This window comes from Amblyraja radiata, chromosome 9, assembly GCF_010909765.2.
Source record: "Amblyraja radiata isolate CabotCenter1 chromosome 9, sAmbRad1.1.pri, whole genome shotgun sequence".
NCBI classification, from domain to species: domain Eukaryota; kingdom Metazoa; phylum Chordata; class Chondrichthyes; order Rajiformes; family Rajidae; genus Amblyraja; species Amblyraja radiata.
The window spans coordinates 52,823,785-52,844,177 of NC_045964.1; the positions used below are offsets into that span (position 1 = coordinate 52,823,785).

The following is a 20,393-nucleotide window of genomic DNA, read 5'->3' on the forward strand; positions in this document are numbered from 1 at the left end:
GAGAGGAATCAAATAGTGCTTTATTTAGTCCAAACATATGAAGTGAAGAGATAAGCCAGTTGACTGACCTGCTGAGTCACTCCAGCTTTTTGTTTCTATCTTCGACTTTTATAACAGTTTATTCGGGGGAGTGGAAATAGTGGTTTGATACAAATGTACAATACAGTGCTGCATCTGAATTATTTCCCCTGTGTAATCTTCCTTGCAGAATAACAGAGTTAATGGGCTATCAACCAGAAGAATTGCTGGGTCGTTCAATCTATGAATATTACCACGCCATGGATTCAGACCATCTGACCAAAACCCATCATGATCGTAAGTTGTCTTTGAAGAACTTCTTGTTTTTCTCTTCGCTACATATTTATTGGCATTTGGGCCAGAACCATTTTGACCAAATGTGATTAAGAAATCATGGTGTCTCATCCCGCAAGCACGAATCTGGATTAAATTTCTGTTCAGTTAAATTTCCAGAAAGGTTTAATTTAATAGTATATTTGTTTTGGTTTGTTGTGGTAATGCAGTGGTCATAGATACAGTGAAAAACTGTTTGTGTGCTATCTAGTTTAAATATACTGTGCACAAATATAATCAAGCCGTGTACAAGGACAATGGGTAGTGCAAAGAGAAAAATACCAGAGTTCTGAAAATAATGTTTATAACATTACAGCTACAAAGAAAGTGCAGATTAAAAAAGTGCATGGGCTTCAATGAGATAGGTTGGGAGATTGGGATTGCACCTCTAGTTTGAGTGGTCCAATCAGTAATCTAACGATAGACACAAACTGCTGGAGTAACTCAGCGGGACAGGCAGCATCTCTCGATAAAAGGAATGGGTGACGTTTCGGGTCGAGACCTTTCTTCAGACTGTCAGGGGAGAGTGATACGGTAGTGTAAGGTGTGAAAACGAGACAAAGGGGATGGAGATCAAGGCAAATGTAGAATGGATGATTGTTAGCTAGGAGAAAGGAACAAAGCAGATAAAATGTAATCGAGGACAGTCGGACTGGTCAGGGAACTGGGAAGGGGGGGGGGGAGAAGATAGATGGAGAGCAAGGTTTACTTGAAGTTAGAGAAATCAGTAACTGCTGGTTACTCTAGCATTTTTATGTCCATCTTTGGTTTAAACCAGCATCTGCAATTCCTTCCTACACAGTAATCTAAAGATGGTACTGATTCTATTGATATGTATCTTTTGTATACTCTACACGATGGGAGAGGGGGAAGCAGGAATGACTTGGTTTGTAAATAGTCCTTGATTATGTTGGCTGCTTTCCTGAGGCAGTGTGAAGTGTTGATGTAGGCTGATTTGTGTGAGCGATTGGGCTACATCCATAAATCTCTGCTGCAATTTTTTGTGGTCTGGTACAGATTTAGGAATTCCTGAAAATTACACTGAAAAGTCAGGTTGTTTACGAATACTTTGAATTGTGAAAACCTTGATTGTTTGACCACAATTAAGGATGTTTCTTTTTTTCCTTAAGTATTTACAAAAGGCCAAGCAACCACAGGCCAGTACAGGATGTTAGGAAAGGAAGGTGGTTATGTTTGGGTGGAAACTCAGGCCACGGTAATCTACAATTCAAAAAATTCCCAACCTCAGTGCATCGTCTGTGTGAACTACGTTTTGAGGTAAGCATCTATAATAAAAATGGTGATAATTCTTACAGAACAGGAATAATTTCCATAGCATACAATCCTCCCATCTCTAATTAAAATAGCGAACTAGAAGATATTTTGCATGTTATGAACAAAACATACCTCTTCATGGAAATAGCAGTTATAAGCCCCTCTATCCAAATATTTCTGTGTAGTGGAGTAGGTTATCTATTCATACCAACAGCAATACCGGGAGAGAAGTGAGATCATTGTAACCTTGCAGGCTTGCCTTTCTGAACCAGTGTGCCCTGAAGTTCAAGAAATTACCATGTACAGGCATGAGATTTCTCCACGCATCCGTGGATTTTGAAATTTGGTACGGCATCGCCGCCGCTGCGAGGCTTCACCGCCGCCGTGGCCCCATTGTCGCGAGGCTTCACCGCTGTCGTCGCCCCACTTCACGCCTCCGTGGTACCGACCCAGGCTCCAGTCGTGGGCGCCGTCGGCCGCTTCATTCGACCCGAGCTTCTACCCACGAGGCCCTGGCCGGGGTTCTACGCGGCGATTCGGGAGGCATCGAGATCGCGGTGTCTCGATAAAGGCCTCTGGCCGCGTTCCCAGTCCTCGGCCGCGGCCTGTCATGATGCCTTCTGGCTGCATTTCCAAATTGGACTCGCCATTGAGTCAGCAATTAGCATTCCTTAATAGTCACTGACTTTGCAAATTCTGGCAATCAGAAAATGTCCAGCAATCAAAAGAAGATAAAGGATTATTCGCTTTTTCTTTTTTTTTTTAAATAAATAATTTGACCATAGATTTAAAGAAATTTTATTTTCAAATTGTCTTAAATTCCAGGTTGAGATGTTAATATTTTGTCCGCTGTACTTAATTTGTCTGAGTAGCTATGTAGCACAATATGATCATCTTTGAAGTAGATGGATCATCATTTTCATCTTAACTGTTAAGAGTTGGATTTGAAATGAATTTGCCGTTTAAATACAATGGTAAAGGATACTTCTCCCTAATTAGAGTAAACAAGCAAGGAACAGGTATCATGTTGCAAGTAGGTGTAATATTAAATATTTTCAATGTTACTTAAGTGTAAACAAGCAAGGGGTTGGTGTCATTTTAAGGTATGATTATCACAAAACTTCTGTGTAAATTAAGAAGAGGCAAGCAAGTAAAATGTGTTAATTTAAGGTACAATTTAAAAAAAATAGTATAACATAAAGGGTAAACAGGCAAAAAAACTGTAATTTCAAGGTACAATTATCAAAAAAATCTGCATATAGGGGGAGGTACCCCCTTTTACCCCTACCTGTGGCATCGCCCCTAGGAACCCTGCCAGGCGGGGGCAATGCCCCCTGGACCCCCATCTCTCTTCCTCATTTTTCAGATTTTTCTTTTCTCATGCCTGCATGTATGCACAGATGCAAAATTCATAAGAGTTCTGATGTTTGAAGTGATATGCTTCACTTCATTATTGTGAAACTGGGGGTTAAATGTATCAATATTTATTTCAGTGGTTTAGTTGAAAAAGAAGTGGTTCTTTCACTGGATCAGACTGAACGTGTACCAGCATTCACTGAGAAGGCTGAGGAACCTGTTAAGGCAACAACCGATCAATCCACAAATGAAGAGGCCACCAATCTGTTTGACAAACTGAAGGAGGAACCAGAAGCTTTGACTCAACTTGCACCAGCCGCAGGCGATACAGTTGTCTCGCTGGACTTTAGCCCTTCAGGTTAGAAACTATCTCCAACATCTTGTGTTTTGGTGATTTTTTGCATTTTGCAGAGGCACAAAGATTGTGCCGCAGGCATTTCTTTTAGTTATAAATGTCACCAATATAACCAGTTTTAACACCTCTGCTGACTTACTCCAGCACAATGTTTAAGAAGAAACTGCAGATGCTGGAAAATCGAAGGTAGACAAAAATGCTGGAGAAACTCAGTGGGTGAGGCAGCATCTATGGAGCGAAAGAAATAGGCAACGTTTCGGGCCAAAACCCTTCTTCAGATTGCTGTGAGGGTGGGGGTGGGAAGAAGAAAGGAAGAGGAGGTGCCAGTGGGCTGAGGGAGAGCTGAGAAGGGGAGGAGAAAGTAAGGACTACCTGAAATTAGAGAAGTCAATATTCATACCACTGGGGTGCAAACTGCCCAAGCGAAATATGAGGTGCTGCTCCTCCAATTTACAATGGTCTCACTCTGGCCATGGAGGATCTCCCGGTGACTCAGCACTTCAACTCCCCCTCCCATTCCGAATCCGATCTTTCTGTCCTCGGCCTCCTCCATGGCCGGAGTGAGGACCACCGTAAATTGGAGGAGCAGCACCTCATATTTCGCTTGGGCAGTTTGCACCCCAGCAGTATGAACATTGACTTCTCTAATTTCAGGTAGTCCTTACTTTCTCCTCCCTTTCTCAGCTCTCCCTCAGCCCAGTGGCTCCTCCTTCTTCCTGTCCCCCCCCCCCCACCCTCACATCAGTCTGAAGAAGGGTTTCGGCCAGAAACGTTGCCTATTTCCTTCGCTCCATAGATGCTACCTCACCCGCTGAGTTTCTCCAGCATTTTTGTCTACTCCAGCACAATGTTGTTTTGTGTATTTTCAAGAGATAGTTAGATTTAGTTCTTAGAGCCAAGGGAATCAAGGGATATGGGTAAAAAGCCGGAACGGGGAACTGGTTTTGGATGATTGGCCATGATCATATTGAAAGCGGTGCTGGCTCGAAGGGCCAAATGGCCACCTCCTGCACCTATTTTCTATGTTTCTATTAACCAGCATCTGCAGTTCATTGTTTTTACCTAATTTTGAGGTGATTCTGACTTGCCTCTACTAAAGTAGAACGTAACCTTTACACAAGTCGAGGAGTGTCTGAATTGTGTACAAATTAAACAATCTTTTTTTACTTTACAAAATGAAATAAATCTCCAAAGATTAATTCACAGAAATTTAAATTATGGCATTCTTTAACATTCACTTCAAACCTAAACTGATTTAGCTACATTTTTCTAATATGAAGACACAAATAACCATATCTTAATGACAATTAGTTTTAGTAATATTGTTTGGGAAATTGTGAGTGGCTAATTGTAAAATTGTTTATTATAAAGACGTAACATTCAGCTTTAGGAGGAGAATTCTAAATTATGTCTTTGTAACTATGCAGAGTATTCACAAAAAGTATCAACGATAGGATTTTGACTGATAAACTTTGTTGTTTGAAGAGCAGCTTGATAGCATTGTGCAAATTCTAAATGCCATTAATACATTTTGTTTCAGGTTCAGAAATACAGCAGTTTGATGAGGTCCCTCTGTACAATGATGTTATGTTGCCCTCCGCCACTGACCGAAAGACGGTAGACTTGGCACTATCACCCCTTCCTCCTTCGGATGCAGTAAAGCCACTATGCAACAGCACAGAGTCGGCCTTGGAGTCAATTATCAAGCTTGAAACAGCCCAAGAGCCACTGGAATTTTCATTTACCATTCCACAAATTAATGAGCAAACAAGCAAATCCTCCTGTCTTGGTCCCACTCACAATTCAACACAAGTAAGTCTCTTGCTATATGTTTTCCAACAAGATATCCAAGTACATCAGTTTTATTCAGTATTCTGTGAATGTTTGCAATTTTTTTGTAGTAGCTCCTACAAGCAGCTGCACATTTAGAATGCTTCAAGGAACATAACATAAGGAACAAATACGCAGGGGCAGACTTCCTCCTCAACCGCTGTCTTTGCAGCAGTTAGGTTGTCTGGAGTAAAGTGCTTTTACAGTACTGCCAACATTTTGTTATTCTCTAAGAGATGGTCCATGCTGACCAATATGCCCGATACAGGCCTGTCCCATTTGACTATGTTTGGCCCATATCCTGCAAAACCTTTCCTGTCCCTGTACCTGCTCAAATGCCATTTTAAAAACATTTACAGTATATGCCTCGACTAGTTCATTGGTGGCAGCTTGTTCCATATAGCCACTACCCTCTGCGTGAAAAGATTGCCGTTCAGGTTTCTTTTTAAACCATGCCCCTCTCATCTTAAGCCTATGTTCTCTGGTTCTTGATTTCCCTACGCTGGATAAAAGACTATGCATTCACCCTATCAATTCTCCTCGTGATTTTATGCACCTCTATAAAAGATCACCCCTCAGTCTCCTGTGCGCCAGGAAATAAAGTCTGAGCCTACCAACCTATCCCTATAGCTCAGGGCCTCGAACCCTGAGCAGCACTCTTTCCACCTTAATTTGAATCCATAAATTTAATTTTAGGAGTACTTGTTTCCTATTTGACTTTTATTTCTTCATCTAATTAACTGAAGTTTGTTAATTATTTTCACAGCCCAGTAGTCCTCCAGCCTATTGCTTTAGTGTTGACATTGAAATTTCTAACGAGTTCAAATTGGACATGGTGGAAAAGCTTTTTGCAATTGATCCGGAAGCCAAAACCCCCTTCTCTGTTCAGGTATGACATTCAAATATTGCTGAAATTATGTACAATGATGTACTTTGCAAAAAAAAAAGTAAATTTAACAAAATAGTTAGGTTAGTCCAGAAAATTCCAGTTCCTTTTGTATAATAGATTATCAGCTACTTGAGCATACTATAATCAAGATACCACAAGACACATTTAGTTGAACTTTTCACATTATAGATTGTATTGTGGAAAGAGAATTCAGGCATGAGGGTTGCTGCATCTTAACTTTATCTAATTGTAAAGATACCTATGAAATAATTAAAGTGAGATAGATTTTGAATCAGATTTGAATTTAGTTATGCTGTCTATTTTAGCCAAGAAATAAATATAGCAAATCTATGTATATTCTGACTGAATGAAATGGTTCATTTCACTAGGACATTGATAACTTGGATTTGGAGATGTTGGCTCCATACATCCCAATGGATGATGACTTTCAGCTTCGATCATTGGACCAACTTTCACCACTTACGGAATCTCCAGCCACCCCTCCCAGCACACAAAGCATGAACAATGTGATTGACATCTTCCCACAAGCTGGATCATCTGTTAAAGACACTCCACACAAGAATACGCAAACATTAAACCAAGTGGAAAAGATTGAGCCTGTGAATGCAATTAAATCTTGCATACATGTAAATGAAATGGATAATTGCCCAGAGGCACTCTATTGTGAGAGCAGCAGCAGAACAGCTTCACCTGTCCGAACTGGAGGGAAAGGACCACTGACACAGCAGATTGATACTTCACATCCGCAGAGTCTTGTATCTCCTGTGGAGGCATTGCTTAATTACAGTAAAAGGTAACATAAGTGGCTATTTTAGGTTTGCCAATGATACTTGCTTTTGGTAGTGTTGACGACCTCTGCAAGCAGTCAGGTGATCCCAATTTTGGCACCATTATAACAGATCCCTGTCATGCATGCACACCAGCAAGTAAATAGTGAGGGAATTACACAAAATTTACAGAACAAATAAGGTTATTCAACCAGTCCATGATTGGATTTCACGTTCATTCTCCTTTACGCACATCCATTTAAATTCATCTGCGCTATTCACGTCAATTAATCAAATAGTGAGTAAAATATATCAACAAATAATATCTTTATTGTGTTATTTGTGTTCTTTAGCACAAGTTGAAACACTCAGACAGTATTACAATAAAAACCTCTTAGTTCAGGTCTCTAGTCAAGAAAGAGACCACTTAGGCATTCAGTCTCAATGCACATGAAAAATGGAGGGATAGGAAACAAATCTAACAGAAAATACCAGACTTCTTGTGTACTTCAGTTTACAGCACTGGGCAAGAAACTGCCTAAATTTTCCGCTGTAGTACTTTTCTCTATCCTGACCCCCAAAACAGTTTTCTCTTAATATTAAATTGTTTTGTTCTATTGTGCTGCTTTCAGAATTATTTTATTTATGTACTAAACTTGTAAAATAGTCTACCAGTTCATTCCATAAAGCCACTGATGTGGTTAATTGATAACTGAATTGTACATTCATGAATTGCCTATGTCCGCAGATATTTAACCAAGACGCCTTTGTGGTGTCTGATAGCAAGTCTTCCTGGCCCATCCTTAATGTTTCCTCATTCAATAAAATTCGGCTTCTACTAAGCATGGGACCCTTACTGCAAATTTAACAAAGGAAAAGGGAAAAAATGTCTTGTTGATGTAGTAAAGCATAGGATGGGTAATGTCCCAAACCCTCAGAATAAAAGGGTGTTCCTTTAGAAAGGAAATAAGGAAGAATTTCTTTAGTCAGAGGGAGGTGAATCGAATTCATTGCCACAGACAGCTGTGGAGGACGTCAATGGATATTTTCAAGGTGGAGATCGACAGATTCTTGATTAGTAAGGGTGTTAGGGGTTACGGGGAGAGTGGGGTTGAGAGGGAAAGATAGATCAGCCATGATTAAATGGCGGAGTATACTTGATGAGCCGAATGGCTTAATTCTGCTCCTATGATTTATGAACTTGTGTAGAACAGATCAAAGTGGACTATTCAAAGAAAGTGCAGCATGCACTAGAGGATTTCAAAAGTCTGATGTTGATAGATGTTTAATAATATAATTGCACTAAAACTATTTTGTTTGCCTCAAGATCTGCAAAAGAAAGAGCTCCAACAGAAGACCCGAGCCCTCAGACAGTGGTTTTGCACAATTCACCTAAGAAACGAAAGTTGGAAAATGCAGCTTCCCTGTTCCAAGCAGTTGGAATTGTAGGTGTAGTTTTATCATTTTCTTCGTAGTAATTCTGCTTAATTATTTTTATTCCAGCACAAAAGAATATGGTATGATTCTATACAATAACTAGAAGTGGTTGAAGTTATAAGGGTATGGGGATATTGAAAAACAAGTAGATGGATGAAGAGTTGCAGATATTTTGCATCAGTCTTCGCCATGGAGGTTTCAAGAAACATCCCAGAAATTATCCTTATTTTGGGATTGGAAGGGAGGGTGGAACTCAAAATAAATCACTATGGAAGTGGTACTGAGCAAATTGTTGAGCCCAAGGCTATCAGATCATTGTGAACTAATGGATTTTATCCTTAAAGATTTGTTAATGCTATGATCTTTTCAAAAAAATCCTCTGGATTAGTGCATAGTTAACTTTTTCAGAAAGGTAATTGTCAACAATGCTTTGTGAAGGTTAAATGACGTCTGATTAATTTATGGAGTTCTTAGAAGTACCCTGCTGTAGTGAATCAATGGATGTACTCTTACATTTCCAGAAGCCACGTTCAGGTGCTACATCAAAGATTAGTTTAGAAAATAAATGCTATTGGTATGGGAGCAAACAGAATAACTTGGCTAGAAGGTAGCCTGCTAACAGAGTAGGCATAAGTATTTTTCCAGGTGGTGACCGATGGTGCTTGACTTCAGTTTCTTACAATTTGTCTAAATGGCATGAATGAATGCACAGCTGGTACAGAGCTCAGCAGAAAAGTGTTGCGAACAAGATATAAAAATCTGTGAAGGTGTATGGATTTGTTTGGAGACTGACAAAAATCTGACAGAACATGTGAAATTCTTCATTTTGACAGGGATAATAGACACATCATGTGTAAATTGTGAGGGATGGCAGAGGGGGCAGGAAACCCTGTATGCATGTGTAGCAAGTAATTAAGGAAGCCATTCATTCCAATGGGAAATTTAAAATGTGAGGGGTTGGTTTACGCTTCAGTTATAAGAGGCATTAGTAAGACCATGGTTCAGGTAAGTGATTTTAGGGGATGGGAGAAATTCAAAGGACACTGTTCCTTCAACTGGTACCTGGAATGGGTAGGAAAAAACTGCAGATGCTGGTTTAAATCCAAGGTAGACACAATATGCTGGAGTAACAGCGGGCCAGGTAGCATCTCTGGAGAGAAGGCATCTGTGTCTACCTGGAATGGGTAGGTTGTCCTTCACTGTGATTGAAAGTGTGCAAAGAGACCCAATTAAATTATCTGATTTCTACAGGGTGTTTAGTTCCTCTGCCATTTAATGGGGATAAATTAACATATTTTGAAACTTTATAGTCTTTCTAACATACACAAAGAGTCTTGGAATATTTAGGGCTGATGTTGGTAGATAAAAGACAACAAAAATGCTGGGGTAACTTGTATCAGGCACCATCTCTGGAGAACATGAACAGGTGACTTTTCTGGTCAGGGCCTTACTTTTGACCAAATGGGGTGGGAGAGGATGAAGTCCAGAGTTCCAAAAGCAAAGGGTATAAGCATAAGGATCTGGCCTTTGTCTAACCATCTGCCTATCAAAAATTACTCTCACCTGGATCCACTTATCAGGCTTTGTCTTGTCTCTTCTCTCCTAATTTTTTACACCTCCGCTCCCCACCCCCAATCCGGCTGAAGGGTCCTGACCCACAACGTCACCCATTCATTTTCTCCAGAGGTCCTGTCTGACCAGCCAAATCACACCATTACTTTGTGTAGGAGGGAACTGCAGATGCTGGTTTAAGTCAAAGATAGACACAAAAAGCTGGAGTAACTCAGCGGGACCGGCAGCATCTCTGGAGAGAAGGAATGGTGATGTTTCAGGTCAAGCCCCTTCTTCAGACCCTGAAGAAAGGTCTCGATCTGAAACATCACCCATTCCTTCTCTCCAGAGATGCTGCCTGTCCCGCTGAGCTACTCCAGCTTTTTGTATCTACTCCAGCACTTTGCCTTGTTTTTTAAACCAGCATCTGCAATATCTTGTTTCTCCAGATGCTGGTAGATTCTTGATATGGGGCGAAACTTTATATACAAAAGCAGTTGAGGCTTAGTTAAATCAGCCATATGCTTAAAGCAGATGCATTGCTTTAAAAGGACGTTGGTTGAGGACCCCTTTTTAAATTGATCAAATAAACCGGGGATAACTGGTGGTGGATTGAGGTAAGGGGTGGGTCAAATGCTGGCAAGTGATAGGGGGATCCAGGTAAGGAGGGGTTGATTGGTGGATGACAGGTGGGAGAGAGAAAGGAGGAGATAGTAACTAGGATAAGTGGAGAGGAGATTGGGATGAGGAGAGTAATAGAAGCTTCGACATACCGAGTTCTTCCAGCAATTAGTTTTTTGCTCAAGATTCCTGCATACAGTCTTATCTCCAACTATTTGGGCAAGGATCATTTTGCATTGCAGTTAAAAATATTTACACATCTGAAACCAAAAGGAACAAGAATAAACAAAAAAGTTACGGTCCATATCCTCTCCGATTATCTTGGGCACATTGAAACTAAAAAAAAAGTTACGGCATTATCGAATTTAAAGCAAAAATGTATTATAATTCCTAGGTTTCAAAAAGCTTTTGTCAATTTCTACAGATCAAAATCCATGCTAATACGTAGAGAGAAACAGTTAACATTTCAGGTGTAACTGAATTTTTTTACAAAAGTGTATTAAATTGGTGGAGGAGAATGTTTGACAGGAGACAGAGATGGAACGGTGGATATAACATAGGTGATGATGTCAGCTGAGATAGGGTGAGCACAGTTATCTGTCTAATGTAAACCAGAGATAAATGAGCATTGAGGCAAAATTGGAACCGTGGAATTATTTCCCTTACTGGCAATCTCAGTAATGCTTGAAGTAATTCAGGAAGCATTTGTGGAAAGAAAATTAGTTAATATTACAGGTTGATGGCTTTGTATCAGCACCATTGCAGACTGGAAAGGGTTGCCATCTAAACTCAATTACAATCGGTACCCAGTGCTGAGGACTCTCGCGTGCCTGGAAACACTGTTCAAAGCATGCAAGCCCAAAACAGAGATCAGTTAATTAAAGTGGCAGGCAACTGGAAGCTCAACATTGACCTAATAAACTGTATGGAGATATTTTGCACATGTAATCTCCTCTACTTTGGAGAAACTATGAGTACTGAATGCTAACATTAAAGTGGAAGTCAAATTAACCTGAAGCAGTGCGAGTTAAGAGCAGGTGTGGCTGGAAAGAGCAATCAGGGTGGGAATGGACTCTTTGGGAATGCTGGAGGGATCTGGGATGGATGGAATAATCCCAGATTATTCCCATAATCTGGGCATTATGCAATATATAATTCTTCATAATCACATTGCCCGTGATTATGAAGAATTATATATTGCATGCAGAGATTAAATGCTTTGAAGTGTTGCAAATGTACACACTTGCATGGGTAACATGCTGAAATAATATTTTAATCAAGCATTTTTGCTCAATGTAGTGGTACCAATGAATATGCAGTATAAATTTGAAATGGTTTGTTTTTAACAGGAATTATTGTTCCCAAGTGACACGAACCCTTCAGTCAGTATACCACACGCGTGGAAGCGTGCAAAAGGATTTGAAGCTAATGGCAGTGAACAGAAGACACTTGTGTTGTTACCCACTGGTAAATGTTGAGATTCAAGTAAAACCTTTCCTTATCTAATTATCATTTTCCCATTGACTGTTATCTGCATATTATTCAGCATGTGGTATAACAAATAAAACAAGAACTTGAAAATAAGATTATTGCTTTTTCTGGCAATTTTTGAACCTCTTTTCCTTCAGATCAAAGGGATGGGAGCACTAATTAATTCCATGGTGGTTCTTTGATTTCTAAAGTTGCAGGGGAAGTACCAGAGGAGAGGGTGTTCTGGGTGGAAAGGGACAAATTGGACCACCCCCTCCACTGGTACTTTTTCAGTCTTTTACTTTAAATGGTACACCATAAAGATTTTGCACACTTGAATGGTGGATCTGTCACTATATGGGAAAGTAGTTAAAGCCAGTTTTCCTTGAATTTAATAACAGTTAAGCTCAGTGGAAAATACAAGTAGTTTGGCTATAATATGATAGTTGTGTTCCTAAGAAACCTGGTTATAGAAAATTGCAATATAAAAATTGTCAATGGGGACAAGACAGTTTTTTCTGCTTCCTAATTTCCAAAGTAACAAGTGGTTCTCTGGTTCCCGATTGAAATTGCATTATAACCAATTAGAACCACGTAATACAAAGTGTTCCCTCATTGAACAATCGTGTGATATCCAATTTGCGTCATTAAACGTGCATTATAGCAGAATTACCTGCATTAAATTCTCTTGTGTGGGGAAGATGCCCTAGCTAAGAATCCAGAATAAGAATCAGTAAGTGATAAGTCACATGGGACCAAAATAAGGAGAAGCAGTGTCTTCATTAAAGGTAATTCATCTTTCCCCTAGAGTGTTCTAGGTTGTTTCATTGATTACATTCAAAACAGTTCAATTCTCTGGCATAATGTGGGATTTTGTTTTTACTTTAATGTCCCATTACAGCAGGGGCAATTACCCCAAGATGGACATAATGGCATGTAGGCAATTTAATTTAATTTCAATGTTAATTTACAAGATAATTTGTTTTTGAAAATGCCACATTACTGTTATGTAAAGCAAATAAATTATGGCCATATTACATATTACATATTTACATAGTAAATATTACATCTCATTGCTTTGCTTTCTGAACAATTTTTTTTTAATTTTTTTAAATTGATGTAATGCTTTCTTATTTTCACATTAATCTTTTTACTTTCAGATATAGTAGCCAGGCTTCTGGCTCATTCAGCAGAGGACAATAGCTTGCCAACACTCACCAACTATGACTGTGAAGTGAATGCACCTATTCAAGGCAACAGAACCCTGCTTCAGGGTGAAGATGTTCTTAGAGCATTGGATCATGTCAATTAAGGTCACAGACCCGAACAAAATAATGAACAATGGCAAAGCCCCAGCACCCAAAGCAGTCTATTTATATTTTCTAAATCTGATTATTATAAAAGCCTGGCTACAGTACTGCAGCTTTTCAGTTAGCGGTACTCCTCCACTGACCTCGCCCATAATCTGCTCTTTATTTGCATTGTCAGTCCAAGTCTGTAACTCGGTTTGAATATCTTATGGATACTTGATGCTTTAAGGCATATGGACATGCTTGGGATCCATCAGGAAGGTGGAATGTATGACAATGACACATCCTATAAGTAAACATATTTTGGTGGTCTATTTTAATGAGTACTGAAATTTGTGTCTAATGCTTGAATTTAATAGCGATCACTCTAAGATATTGAATAAATATTAAAAGGGATTATAGCAGCTTTTTTCATGAACATTCTTTAACCTGGAGCGGCAAGATCATGTCTATATGATTCACTCTAGGATTTCTACCTGTTGCTTTGCCAGCCATTAATTATAGCCACAATTGCACAAAATATATTTTCTTATTAAGTACCAGCAGTTCTTTATGCAATATGTTTTGCAGTTATATTTGTAGTTTTTAAGAAATGGGAGCTCCAACTAATTTTTTAGTTATTATGTAGTTAAAAATGAAGGTTAGGCATGGAATGCATACACAAATAATCACTTTGTACATGTCATTTTTAATCTAGAATGGCTTATACTGAACAGATGAGGACCTGACTTCCTCTTAAGCAACTGTTTGTTGGAAATCGAATGTTGGCAACATAAATATGGGCAATGTCTCTTTTTAATGTGCAGTTTAATATTATTGATTAGTCACTTGTTCGCCAGCGCACGTAATTCCTACTGTAGTTGTAAGTTCATGCTCTAAAATCATAGCAACAAGTCAAAATTATGCTGCTTATTCTGCATTGTGTAGGTAGTAAAGAGTGTAAATGTAACAAATCCGTTGTATTAGAAGAGCTCGTTTGGTTGCCCCGTCTTGATTCTAAAGCACTTTGTCACTTAACTCCCAATTAAGTATCATGTGGGTTATAAGTTCTTTATTCCCTTTTCCTCCAACACAACACTCCTATCCCTGCCATTTCCTGGCCTTGCACAGTTCTTGAATGAAGTGATCCCAAACTTTGCGCGTGAAATTGTACCGTACAACTTGGATTGTTTTTACTCAGTCATCTTTTGTTATATGTGGTTGGATCTAACACTAACTGTATTGTTTCATTACTTCAATAAACACGTGGACCAGGCTTACTCAGCGTGTCAATGTTATTGATTTTCTAGATTTTACAGCCTATTTTATCGCTTTATAACCAAAGTCATTAACTGAGGATAAATCGACTAGAAAACCCATAAACTGTTTATTAAAGTGGTAACATAGATGTTCAAAAGATATAAGTAATCTATTTAATGTACTGGTGGTTTACACATATTCAAAGTATCCTTACTTTGTTTGCTATTACAATTTAATGGTGAGCAGAAGATGAGTATATGTACAAAGATGAGCACTTGAGGAGCCATAACTTACTTTTAGATCCCATGACTCCAGTAGACTGAAGTGAAGAAGTTCAATTAAATATATTGAGCTTTTTAAGTTGGTTACCTCCCTGTGCGTACTATGTCGGCTTTCCAATTTTAAATGCCTCAGATCTTTCCTGTCTCCTTGTTCCTAATAAAACATCTGCATCCTTGGCAAATTGATCCCCATAGCTACAATTCGCAACAATTGAAAAATGTTCTCCATACTCTTTCAGGATGCTTTCCCAACATGTAGTTTGGTGACCACAACCAAAGAAAAGTCATGGGTTTTCCATCTTTAAAATAGTTCTGCCATTACGTCCCCTCTCATTAATTCTACGTTCAGCTAATAAAGTTTAGTCTTCTTCTTGTGTATGGCGTGCACAGCCTAATGTTGTAGGACAACTTGTTCTATTTGATCTTACTTGATTGTACACGCCAGGTTGATTGCATTTGTCGAAACAGGGCGGACCACGTGAAGGTTGCAATCTCCCACCCCGTCTAGTGTTCTGTATGTCACCTTAATCACCTATTGTTCCTATCTTGCTGTGCCACATTTAACTGGATCAATTTCAGCTTGCCATTTTTGTGCTTAGCTCAGTCTCCCATTTAGAACATTCTGGCATTATCAGCAAACTTAATTGTGGCCCCCTACATTTATAAGAAATAGGCCCTGTGGCCCATGTCAACCATCAAGCATTAATTTTCACACAATTAGGGACGGCACAGCTGGCCAAGCCACTGCCTCAGTGCCAGACCCGGGTTTGATCCTGACATCAGGTGCTGTCTGTGTAGAGTTTGCACATTCTCCCTGTAACCACATGGGTTTCCTCCAGGTGCTCCGGTTTCCTCCAAAATCCCAAAGATGTGTGGATTTGTAGGTTAATTGATCTCTCTGTACATTGCCCTAGTGTGTGGGGAGAGGGTAAGAAAATGGGGTAACATGGAAGTAATGTGGATAGGTTATTGATGGTCAGCATGGCTGAAGGGCCTGTGTTTCCATGCTGTGTATCTACAAATTGAAATCTAATCACCCTACATTCAGATTATACACCCACCCCCAAAGAATCACACTGCGGCAATTTACAGTGGACAATTATAAACCACCAACTCTTAACGTTTTTGGAATATTAAGGGAGAAAATCTGAGCACGAGGAGGAAACCAATGCAGTCACAGGAAGAACGTGCAAATCCATACAAACAGCATCAGGAGTCGGGATTGAACGTCTAGGATTTGTGCTCAACTTGCTGTAATGCTCCACCTCCCCTATCTACATCACAAATGTCAAAGGATCCAGTACTGAAAACAGTGCTGAACGTCACACAATCTCCAATCAAGCATTATATTTTGCTTTCTCCACCTAGTGCCAGTTTTTCCAATGTGCATGAGCTTTGACACTGATCAATCTGCCATGTGAGAAGTTATCAAAATTGAAAATAGACGGGAACAAATGTACTCCAACATAATTCTCCGTGTACAAATTCAATGTAGTAAAGATACAACTTTCCTTCAAATCCATGCTTACTTGTTTCTGAATGCCATTAGCCAGAACTTTCCCCAGACAAATTCTTTACAATTTGACAAGCTGATTACTCAGTTGATTAATTGGGAGATTTATCACATTTTGAAATGCCAGATATTTTACTAAAGGGTTTGAAGGTAAACATTTCTGCACTCTTTATTGGTGCAATTTCAGAAACTTGTACTGGAGGCTAACAATAAAGGGAACATTGGCGAGAGGAACTTTCACCCCTGTCAAATTGCTTGACCATATCAATCACAGTACCTTCAACGATATACAGTGCATTCCGAAAGTATTCGGACCCCTTCACTTTTTCCACATTTTGTTACGTCACAGCCTTAATCTAAAATGAATTTAATTCATTTTAGATTATCATCCATGTACACACAATACCCCATAATGAAAAAGCAAAAACAGGTGTTTAGAAATTTTTGTAAAGTAGTTAAAAATAAATAACTGAAATGTTACATTTACATAAGTATTCAGACCCTTCACTCAGTACTTTGTTGAGGCACCTTTGGCAGCGATTACAGCCTCAAGTCTTCTTGGGTATGACGCTACAAGCTTGGCACACCATTATTTGGGTAATTTCTCCCATTCTTCTCTGCAGATCTTCTCAAGCTCTGTCAGGCTGGATGGGGAGCGTCGATGCACAGCTATTTTCAGGTCCCACCAGAGATGTTCTATCGGGTTCAAGTCCGGGCTCCGGCTGGGCCACTCAAGGACATTCACAGACTTGTCATGAAGCCACTCCTGTGTTGTATTGGCTGTGTGCTTAGGGGCATTGTTCTGTTGGAAGGAGAACCTCTGCCCCAGTCAGGTCCAGAATGCTCAGGAGCAGGTTTTATCAAGGATCTCTCTGTACTTTGCTCCGTTCATCTTTCCCTCGATCGTGACTAGTCTCCCAGTTCCTGCCGCTGAAAAACATCCCCACAGCATGATACTGCCACCACCATGCTTCACCGTAGGTACGGTTTTGGCCAGGTGATGAGCGGTGCCTGGTTTCCTCCAGACGTGACACTTGGCATTCAGGCCAAAGTGTTCAATCTTGGTTTTATCTGACCAGAGAATCTTGTTAAGGAGCCTTTTGGCAAACTCCAAGCGATCTGTCATGTGCCTTTTACTGAGGAGTGGCTTCCATCTGGCCACTCTACCATAAAGACCTGATTGATGGAGTGTTGCAGATATAGTTGTCCTTCTGGAATTTTCTCCCATCTCCACACGGCCCTTTTCTCACGATTGATCAGTTTGGCCGGGTGGCCAGCTCTAAGAAGAGACGTGGTGGTTTCAAAGTTCTTCCATTTAAGAATGACGGAGGCCACTGTGCTCTTCAGGACCTGCAATGCTGCCAAAATTGTTTTATACCCTTCCCCAGATCTGTGCCTTGACACAATCCTGTCTCGGACGTCTCCGGCCAATTCCTTCGTCTTCACCGCTTGGTTTTTGTTCTGACATGCACTGTCAACTGCGGGACCTTATATAGACAGGTGTGTGCCTTTCCAAATCATGTACAATCAATTTAATTTACCACTTGTGGACTCCAATCCACTTGTAGAAACATCTCAAGGATAAACAATGGAAACAGGATGCACCGAAGCTCAATTCTGAGTGTCACAGCAAAGGGTCTGAATACTTATGTAAATGTGATATTTCAGTTATTTATTTTTAATTACATTGCAAATATTTCTAAACACCTGTTTTTGCTTTTATATTATGAGGTATTGTGTGTAGATTGATGATAAAACAAATGAATTTAATCCACTTTAGAATAAGGCTGTAACGTAACAAAATGTGGAAAAAGTGAAGGGGTCTGAATACTTTCTGAATGCACTGTACATAAGGGCCTGTCCCACTTGGGTTTCATTTGCACGTCACGCAGGTGGCGCTCGAAGATTTTGTGAACCCCAAAATCCTGGGGTGCCGCTCGCGACCGTCACCACGCGCAAATGATGTCGCGTAAATGACGTGCAAATGACACCCAAGTGGGACAGGCTCTTTAGTCACTTCTTTGAAAAGCAGAATGAGTCATGGATTCGCACTTGAACAAAATTATCGCATCTATGCAATTAATCCCTGCAAATTCAATAGCAGATTAATATTGTCCTTCACCATTTCCCAACTGAGGTATTGCTTTCCATACCCTCCAGTCATGAGGTTGAGAAGATTTGAACATTTCTATTAGAAACACAGCAATCCTCTCCCATAGCTGCATGGGATTTATCTTATCAGGTCCTGTTATTTATCCACTTTCCAGCCTACCAAGACATTTTATACTACTTCCTTTTAATAGTAACTAGACAAAGGGGGACCCGTTGGGTCCCGTCACCTCAACGCAGGGTTAAGAAACCTGCGGCGGGGCGGGGCTTCAATCCAGAGTCCTGGGGGGAGGGTGGCTGGGCTGCGGTGTGTGACGTCATCACTCGGGTGTTCCTCGGTTGCTCTCAGGAAAGCCGCGCCGATGCGCAAGCGTGAAAAAGAGTGCGCAGCGGGCCGCTCCTCTCGGCATCTCTCGGGAAACCCGAGCCGAGACGCGAGCGTACTTCGTGTTCAGCGGCTGTGACGTCATCAGGTCGTTAGCTTTAAAAAATTTCAGATTTGTGAACAATTTTAATAATAAACTCGGGAAATAATCAAATTTTCAGATGAGGCGATTTTCGAGATCATGAGGTAAATCTCTCGGATATGTAAAAATGTCACCGTTAGCACGTCGTGTTTGAGGAGATGTGAATCACAGACTAACAAGACACACATGCACAAATAAATACATCCACATCCAAGATCAGAGTTTTATAAGTATATAGATTGTTCTAGAATTTCACTGTATCGCCTCCCTGAATACTCCAATTACAAAGTTCTCCGATTGCCAATTTGACCTTACAGTAGAAATTGGGCGAAACAAAAGCCTTCCTGTTTCTACTGTTCAGAAAAGAAATGACAACAGATAAAAAGGGCGGCAACATACTGCTCCCAATTTATTTGATGTCAACTTCCCTCATCTGCTTATTTTGACGAGGCAAAATACACAAAACAGAACTCTACATTCATGTAGAAAAATTAAGCCTGCCTTGCTTGACCAAATAATTTTCCCATGATTTGCTCACAAGATATTTTGTAAAATCTTTGCTTATGGATGAAGCCATGGACGGCTTAAACTCAGATGAATGCAAGAATTTGCTTCACTGTACTTCAGTCAGTCACTAGATGGCCAACAAGACATTGGGAATCACCCTTGTTAAAGAGGACAGTTACAGCCCCTCACTCAGCCCCAGATCTGAAAATTAATGTTGGTCAGCGGCCTACAACTGAGCAAAGCAAATTATAAAGGTGTTGTTGCAAAAATTGGAATGAAAATAAAACTGGCACATGCATCAGTACATGGAATTAACTCTGCCACTTTGCTTTGCAAATGCAGCAGAATAGTCCAAGAAACCAAAGAGACCAGGTAGCATGCGGTGTCACTTCGATAGCTTAGTATGGCAAAGATAAAGGAACTAATGCATAGCGTACCACCTGATTTTGTGAGTGGTGCATAGAGGAAAGTTCAACATCATTGATGCATATATAAACCCGTGTAGATGGAAAGAATATTTTCCAAGGTAGTTCATGAATTGGAGGGAGTTGTACTGCAGGGAAATAGGCCCTATGGTTCAATTTGTCCATGCCGACTGAGATGCCCTATGCCCACACATGCCCAATATCCCTCTAGACCTTTCCTATCCATGTACCTATTCGAATGTAGAGTAGTCAGAAAAGAGTGCTGGTGAGGGGGAAATTCAAACTATTGGAATGAATAGGGTGAGACACTAAATCTGGAAAGGAAAACATGGTTAAAACATTTTTTTTTTAAATAACTTAATAATACAGAGCAATGCAGAAGTTAACTAGGGGCTTAGTTTTACCCTCGGGGAAAGCAATGTATATGGATTGCAGTTAGGAAATTCAATTGTCTTCATTTCTTTTTAATGCACTTTGGGAGGACTAATATAGTAAGGAAATAGAAAAAGAATTGCAAGGATTTGCAGAGTGCAGATGAACCCCCGCATCATGCAGCGGGTTAGAGGCTGGATGGTGATGCATTCCTAGAAAACAGTTCATATCGCAATTGTCACGCGAA

The 20,393-nt window shown here is 40.1% G+C and overlaps 1 protein-coding gene and 1 long non-coding RNA gene across 2 annotated transcripts in view; one reads left to right on the plus strand and one right to left on the minus strand.

Annotated features, from left to right (window-relative positions):
* Nucleotides 1-14,492, plus strand: part of hif1a (hypoxia inducible factor 1 subunit alpha) — a 36,431-nt gene extending 21,939 nt beyond the window's left edge. The window contains exons 7-15 of the mRNA XM_033027427.1: nucleotides 209-315; nucleotides 1,482-1,629; nucleotides 3,120-3,340; nucleotides 4,878-5,149; nucleotides 5,934-6,056; nucleotides 6,446-6,870; nucleotides 8,172-8,289; nucleotides 11,803-11,920; nucleotides 13,084-14,492. Of these exons, the coding sequence (XP_032883318.1) occupies nucleotides 209-315; nucleotides 1,482-1,629; nucleotides 3,120-3,340; nucleotides 4,878-5,149; nucleotides 5,934-6,056; nucleotides 6,446-6,870; nucleotides 8,172-8,289; nucleotides 11,803-11,920; nucleotides 13,084-13,235 (1,684 nt within the window). The 3' untranslated portion in view covers nucleotides 13,236-14,492. The remainder of the gene's footprint in view (nucleotides 1-208; nucleotides 316-1,481; nucleotides 1,630-3,119; nucleotides 3,341-4,877; nucleotides 5,150-5,933; nucleotides 6,057-6,445; nucleotides 6,871-8,171; nucleotides 8,290-11,802; nucleotides 11,921-13,083) is intronic.
* LOC116977112 overlaps nucleotides 1-20,393 on the minus strand; it is a 68,695-nt gene that overhangs the window by 31,737 nt on the left and 16,565 nt on the right. The window lies entirely within an intron of this gene.